Here is a 7,797-nt window from a genome sequence, read left to right on the forward strand (position 1 = left end):
AGATAATAACAGAGAGTTGCAGCAGCGTAATGGGCCGTGCAAAAAGTCTGAGTAGCCATTTGATTAGATGTTCAGGAGTCTTATGGCTTGGGGGTAGAGCAGTCATGAGTGAACAGGGAGTACAGGAGGAGGCTGAGCACGCACCCCTGAGGGGCCCCTGTGTTGAGGATCAGCCTGCCGGATGTGTTGTTACCTACCCTTACCACCTGTGGGAGGCCTGTCAGGAAGTCCAGGATCCAGTTGCAGAGGAAGGTGTTTAGAGCGTGATCACACAGTCTTCCAGAACAGCTGGTGTTCTTATGCATGTTTTAGTGTTATTTGTGTCGAAGTGAGCATAGAAATAGTTTAGCTCTTCTGGTAGGCTTGTGTCAAGAGGAAAGAATTATGGTCAGATTTGCCAAATGGAGGGCGAGGGAGAGCTATGTGTGTGGAGTAAAGGTGGTCCAGTGTTTTTTTTTCTCCCTCTGGTTGCACATTTAACATGCTGATAGAAATTTGGTAAAACGGATTTAAGTTTCCCTGCATTAAAGTCCCCGGCTACTAGGAGCGCCTCCTCTGGATGAGCATTTTCTTGTTTGCTTATGGCGGAATACAGCTCATTCAATGCTGTCTTAGTGCCAGCCACTGACTGTGGTGGAATGTAAACAGCTATGAAAAATACAAATAACTCTCTAGGTAGATAGTGTGGTCTACAGCTTATCATGACACACTCTACCTTCGGTGAGCAATAGCTTGAGACTTCCTTAGATATCGTGCACCAGCTGTTATTTACAAAAATACATTGTCCGCCGCCCCTTGTCTTATCAGAGGCTGCTGTTCTATCCTGCCGGAGCAGCGTATAACCAGCCAGCTGTATGTTGATAGTGTCGTCGTTCAGCCACGACTACATGAAGCATAAAATATTACCGTTTTTAATGTCACGTTGGTAGTTTCACCTTACGCGTAAATCATAGATTTTTTTGCTCCAAAGATTGCACGTTTGCTAGCAGAATAGAAGGAAGTGGGGTTTATTCGATCGCCTACAAATTCTCAGAAGGCAGCACACCCTCTAGCCCCTTTTTCTCTGCCTCTTCTTCAAAAATGATATTCTGCTAGTCCGTGGTGAGTAATCTCAGTCCTGATGTCTAGCAGTTATTTTTGGTTTTAAGATATGGTAGTGGCAACATTATGTACAAAATAATTTAAAAAACAAGTTACAAACAATGCAGATAAACTAACAAAAAACACAATCAGTTGGGGACACGTAAAACGTCTGCCTTCCTCTCCGGCACCATTTTATCCCGTTTATCCCGTTGCCCAGAACAGCTGATGCTCTCATTCATGTTTCAGTGTTACTTGCCTCGAAGCGAGCATAGAAGTAATTTAGCTCGTCTGGTAGGCTCGTGTCACTGGGCAGCTCTCAGCTGTGCTTTCCTTTGTAGTCTGTAATAGTTTGCAAGCCCTGCCACATCCTACAATGTGAAAAAAAAATGAAAAAAATAGCACGGCTGGTTAAGAGCCAATAAAACAACAGCCATCCTCTTCTATTTTGTACTGTGAAAAACATTTTGTGGCACTTATGAAAAACACTGAAAGGTAGATGGGAATATAGCCTTTCCTACTTGGATATTCTGGCTAAAATAACAAATTAGCCATATCACCTGGAAGCTTCAACAAAAACATCTGTGGTAATGCTATACTGATAGGGGTATTTCTGTATCTGGTCTATTTCTTCTTTTCATTCAGTCCACATATCTTCCTTATCGTATCAATTGTGTATTTGATACCACTAAGTCATGTGATAAATGCAACACCTTAGCCGGTATTAGAGTGTTGGACTAGTAACCACAAGGTTGCTAAATTCCCAATCTGGCCCTCAAACCATCACGGTCACCTAATAATCTCCAGTTTACAATTGGCTCATTCATCCCCCCCTCCTCTCCCCTGTAACTATTCCCCAGGTCGTTGCTGCAAATGAGAACGTGGTGAACAAGGCCGTTAACCCACTGATCCTGGGCCGTCATTAGAAACAAGAAATTGTTCTTAACTGACTTGCCTAGTTAAATAATGGTACAAATAAAACATAAACTTACTATTTCAAAGGGTTGGTGAAGGAACAAAGTGTCCAATGTTTTTTTTTTATTGTATTGTCCTTGAACCGCGTGACAATAAAGATGTCAAAGGCTATGCAACACAAAGGCTCTTGGGTTCGACAGTCAAAGAGAAAGTGTAAAGGTCTGTAGTGAACCATAAAAGGGACAGAGAGAAATATTTAACAGCTGTAATAAACACATCTCGATGGGAATATTAGGGACATTACTGTGCATTGTCAGAAAAGCTGACAACGTAAACTCTATGTACGTATATTGGTTGTTTTGTATGCCCGATAGATTCTGTTAACCTCTTTCTACTTCATTTATAAAGGAAATGTTCTCTTGGCGGTGTCATAACTCATCAACAATTAACATTTATCAAGGAAATGTTCTCTTGAGTGGTGTCATAACTCATCAACCATTAACATTTAACATTTATAAAAGTTCTCTTAGCGGTGTCATAACTCATCAATCATTACAGTCTAAGCCGGGGGGGGGACAGGAAACAAATATATATTTTACCCTTTATTTTTTTGTCACCAAACAATCTCTATATACACTTCCATTCATCTTTCTAACTGGTGCTGGAGACCTACAGCCTAGTGAGGCCCCTAGTCTGTTTATTTGACCTTTATTTAATTAGGCAAGTCAGTTAAGAACAAATTCTTAATTTCAATGACGGCCTAGGAACAGTGGGTTAACTGCCTTGTTCAGGGGCAGAACAACAGACCTTGTCAACTCGGGGATATGAACTTGCAACCTTTCGGTTATTAGTCCAACACTCTAACCACTAGGCTACCCTGCCGCCCCAGTCTAGTGAGGCCCCTAGTCTAGTGAGGCCCCTAGTCAAGGCCTCTAGTCTAGTGAGGCCCCTAGTCTAGTGAGGCCCCTAGTCAAGGCCCCTAGTCTAGTGATGCCCCTAGTCTAGTGAGGCCCCTAGTCAAGGCCCCTAGTCTAGTGAGGCCCCTAGTCAAGGCCCCTAGTCTAGTGATGCCCCTAGTCTAGTGAGGCCCCTAGTCTAGTGATGCCCCTAGTCTAGTGAGGCCCCTAGTCTAGTGAGGCCCCTAGTCAAGGCCCCTAGTCTAGTGATGCCCCTAGTCTAGTGAGGCCCCTAGTCAAGGCCCCTAGTCTAGTGAGGCCCCTAGTCTAGTGAGGCCCCTAGTCAAGGCCCCTAGTCTAGTGAGGCCCCTAGTCAAGGCCCCTAGTCTAGTGAGGCCCCTTTCCACAGATGGGTCACAAGAATTTCACCACACCCGCAAAAAAACATCTGCTAAACACATGTAGGTAACCAATGAAATGGTCTTTTATTTGATTTATTAGTGTGTCACCCAAACTGTTTGGACGCTACAGGCAGAAGTTGGGTAGATCGGCTGTACCGACTTCAGACGAGTCACAAGAAGCTTGTGGAGGGGGGGGGGGGGGGGGGGGGGGGGTCGTAGAGCAAAACAGAGAACACCATCCTGTTCATGAGAGTCTCATTTTCCATAGAAGGGGTTATAATAGTTTTGTAGGCCAAGCTGTGCCATACCTCATAAACCATAAACAAAACAGAGTGAAACGCAGTACACAACTTTATTAGTATTTGTTAGTGAAAACCAATATAACAAGCGAGAAAAATATACATTTGACAAAAAAAATCTACAGTCTCAAAACGTACAAAGAATACACAAATGCAAAGAGATTTCATTCAAAAATTGGAGGCACTTTTACTTGGTGGCGCAATGGTTGGTGGCGCTATGTTCAATAAAAAATCAAATCCAATTGTATTTGTCACATGCGCCGAATACAACAGGTGTAGTAGACCTTACAGTGAAATGCAACACCAGATTTTATGCAGTGGTGTAAAAAAAAATACTTAAGGAGAAATACCTTTTTGAGTATCTTTACTTTACTTTTTCATATTTTTGACAGGTTTTACTTTAACTTCACTTCATTCCTGAAAAAAAAGTACTTTTTACTCCTTACATTTTCCCTGACACCCAAAAGTACATTTTAAATGCTTATTAGCAGGACAGGAAAATGGTCTAATTCACGCCCTTATCAAGAGAACATCCCTGGTCATCCCTACTGCCTCTGATCTGATGGACTCACTAAACACACATGCTTTGCTTGTAAATGATGTCTGAGTGTTGGAGTGTGCACCTGGCTATCCATATATAAAATAAATCATTAATGCCATCCGGGTTGCTTAATATAAGGATTTTTTAATTATTTTTTCTTTTACTTTTGATACTTAAATATATTTTAGAAATTACATTTACTTTTGATACTTAAGTATATTTAAAACCAAATACTTTTAGATTTTTACTCAAGTAGTATTTCACTGGGTGACTTTCACTTTTACTTGAGTCATTTTCTATTAAGGTGTCTTTACTTTTACTCCAGTATGGCAATTGGGTACTTTTAACATCACTGGTTTTATGCTACACACAAAAAACTGTACAAACACACACTCACACACTCACACGCTCACACGCTCACGCGCACACACACACACACTCACACGCTCACACGCTCACGCACACACACACACACACGCACACACGCACACACACACACACACACACACACACACACACACACACACACACACACACACACACACACACACACACACACACACACAGGTTCCGACAGGATTGCTACACAGTAAAATGCAGCCGCACAGAATGGCTGGGCTGACTTCAACAGGTACGGGTGTCTGTTAAAGGAATAGCAGAACTGCACAGTAGCAGAAAGTATGCAGCATTTCCAGTTAGATCTCTGTTAAAGCAGCAGATGTCTTCTGCAGTAGAAAAGCAAAAATGTCCCTCCAATGACCAGACATCATCGAAAATCGTACTGATTTTACAACAGGACTCGTCACGGCAGGATGGCAGAGTAAATGGATATAGACGACACGGTGTCGAAGGCAGAGCTTCTAGCCTCCCAGCTTCTTCTTCCCCTTCATGTGCTGGAAAACAAATATATTGGTTTCAGGAAGACGAATGAAATCAGTGAATAAATAAATAAATCCAGTTGTCATGTTAGAAATTCTCACCTTTTTACTCTTCTTGGTTTCGACCTTCAGCATCAGTTCATTCACCCACTTCTCTCTGGGGTCAGCACAGAACAACCTGCCTCTCTTCATGGTGAACCTGACGTGGACGGGAACAGAAATAAAAAACTCAGGGTGACCTTCAAAACACGAACGCTGATGAAGCCTTACAGTTTTGCAGTTGAACCTCACGAAGTGAGTGAACCTCCGCCGTGCATCACAGAGCTGCATGTCTCGTCCACTGAAGGTACTTTTTAACACGTTCTGTATTACTAAAGTCATATAGCAGCCTTTCCACGGTTACACTCCTCTATTCTCAGTCAGGACTTACACTATAGCGTGGATGTTGCAGCCCCCGTCCGTCTCCTGCCTCCTGTAACTCGTCACCATCCTCACAGCGGTCTTCTTCACCCTCCGCACGTACTTCAGACAGCAGTCTTCATAGGAACCTGGGGGGGGGGGTGGGGGGCATGGAGAGGATCGCAGCTCAACATCTGTACTTTATGATGAATGAAATAAGAGAAGGCCCCCAACTCTGCACAGAAATTAATTAGTGTATTCCATTGGTTCAAAATGGAATTAACTGATTCCCCCCCCCCACCGTTTCAGGTTGGAAGTGCGCAGGTTTGATTCAGCATCAATGAAGAAGAGTGTGTGGATATGGCTTGACAGTCTTTGACCCATACGCTACCATCAGTAAAGCAAAGCTAACAACACCACCGACTGAAACGCTATCTGAAAATCAGTGATCAAATAAAAACAGAACAACACTCAGGGTGAGGCTGGCTTATCTCTCTGAGAACAAGGGGTCCAGCTGGTAGTATCAAAGTCCTTGTATCTGTATTTGTCCTGCATCTTTCCTGTATTTTTCCTGTATAACAGTGCATAATATGGATGTCAAATCCATGAACAACAACTCATACAGCCAGAAGAGGACTGGCCAACCCACATAGCCTGGTTCCTCTCTAGGTTTCTTCCTAGGTTTTGGCCTTCCTAGGAAGTTTTTCCTAGCCACCGTGCCTCTACACCTGCATTGCTTGCTGTTTGGGGGTTTTAGGCTGGGTTTGGTGACAAACACTTTGAGATATCAGCTGATGTACGAAGGGATATATAAATCAATTTGATTTGATTTGATTTGATCAATTAATTCAAAAATATTATACAAAAGCCCGTTTTACATCAGCACTTGTCACATAGAGGCTTAATTAACCGATACCCAGCCCATGTTAAATCCTATTTATACTAAACGTACCTTGGGCCAGCGTGACGCATAGACAGGCTAGGATTAGAATGAACACTACGTTGAACCGCATGTCTGGATGTGTGGTCGTGGCTCTGTGAAGAGTTCCCGGAGGTGCAGAGTGGAATCAAACCCTGCAGCAAACACAGAAATAGCCATACACCTTTATCAATGTCTCTCTGCTTCCGGCAACTTCTCACATCTTACTGCCCCAAGCTATCCACTTTCAAGTCGTTTTGTAGTTTTACCTAGGCTATATGATAACATTTGTGTTCCATTGCTAATGGACATCAGCAATCACCTTAAAATAACGTGAACTAAATAGGCACACTTTTCAGTCCAGATGTATAATTATATAGAAAATAGTAATATGTCCAAATGTAGACCGCCTATTCCAACTCACAATATCTTGTTCAACTTTTTGCAAGCTAAAAAGGGAATAATACATATTTCACTGATGATAACGCACAAAATCTATAACATTCAAAACCATATGCTTTTCATATGACAGTGACACAAAAGTAGTAATCCTTGCATTCTAGAAGGCTATCCTGTACAAAGACAGCTATCAGTACTACTCACAAAACTCTGAAGGAGATAGGATGTCTTTAGTTTGCTGCTGTTCCCTTTGATTCTGCTGGGTGCGCAAGGGAACGTGCTCTTATGTAGTTAGCGTCACACAGACAGAGCTTAGATTGTATTACCTGTGACGTGTCACACCCCCTTGTGCATCTGAGGTACTCTGACTTTGTTTGATTGTTATTGGGTAAGCAGAAAATTGATTGACACATGGAGCGTTGTGAAGAAAACTTGCCAAAATACATACGGGTTCTTGATAAATCTGGGTAATCTCCATCTGAAGGACGGTTATACATTCGATTTCACACAGTTTATTTTTCTTTAAATAGGGAAATATCTTAGACATTGAACTGAAAGGCCCAATCGAATAGTACAGTTAATTCAGTTTCTCATGGTTGTGAAATCATTTTAATTTACCAATTGAGAGTTTGGAACTATATGGTTCTATCTGCATTATTGTCTATATGTAATTATTGACATAGACTTGTTCTGTTCAATGTTCTCTACCTATGTAGTACACTAAATAACACCAATTCATGTTGTTAACATTGCTGTCACCGTTCAAACACGAAGAAGGTTCGGAACTTTAAAACCATTCATCTCAGAATTATCTTTTGGTCCCAAGCTCTCGCAATGGCTTTAACGATTAGGGCTCACCTGTGATAAGTATCTGTTCTTATCTCTTACATAATGTGTTCTTGATTCATGGCCAAATGTGGAAGCATTATTTAGAAAAGGGATGAATTATTAGACTCAAACTTGGCTACTTCTTTTATTTATTTTATTATTGACGTGTCTACAAAATCTACCCAAAAGCCTCTGTTGAAACTTGCCATAAAACAAACCTGGCCCTTCGCTACTTAATTAGT

The 7,797-nt window shown here is 41.9% G+C and overlaps 1 protein-coding gene across 1 annotated transcript; it reads right to left on the reverse strand.

Moving 5' to 3' along the window:
• Nucleotides 1–3,625: 3,625 nt before the first annotated feature.
• Nucleotides 3,626–7,063, reverse strand: ccl25a (chemokine (C-C motif) ligand 25a). Its single transcript, XM_021614083.2, has 5 exons — nt 6,932–7,063; nt 6,362–6,483; nt 5,441–5,558; nt 5,113–5,209; nt 3,626–5,025 (listed from the first exon to the last, which is right to left on the reverse strand). Exons 2-5 carry the CDS (start codon nt 6,420–6,422, stop codon nt 4,993–4,995), a joined length of 309 nt encoding a protein of 102 aa, XP_021469758.1. The 5' UTR covers nt 6,423–6,483; nt 6,932–7,063; the 3' UTR covers nt 3,626–4,992.
• Between the last annotated feature and the right edge of the window lie 734 nt (nt 7,064–7,797).

Source organism: Oncorhynchus mykiss, chromosome 8 (genome assembly GCF_013265735.2).
Source record: "Oncorhynchus mykiss isolate Arlee chromosome 8, USDA_OmykA_1.1, whole genome shotgun sequence".
NCBI lineage: Eukaryota > Metazoa > Chordata > Actinopteri > Salmoniformes > Salmonidae > Oncorhynchus > Oncorhynchus mykiss.

Coding starts and splice junctions, on each gene's coding strand:
- ccl25a (XM_021614083.2), bottom strand. CDS start 6,422: ATGCGGTTCAACGTAGTGTTCATTCTAATCCTAGCCTGTCTATGCGTC. Junction 5,210..5,440: donor TGCAACATCCACGCTATAGT/GTAAGTCCTGAC, acceptor CGTCCACGTCAG/GTTCACCATGAAGAGAGGCA. Junction 5,026..5,112: donor AAACCAAGAAGAGTAAAAAG/GTGAGAATTTCT, acceptor TTTGTTTTCCAG/CACATGAAGGGGAAGAAGAA.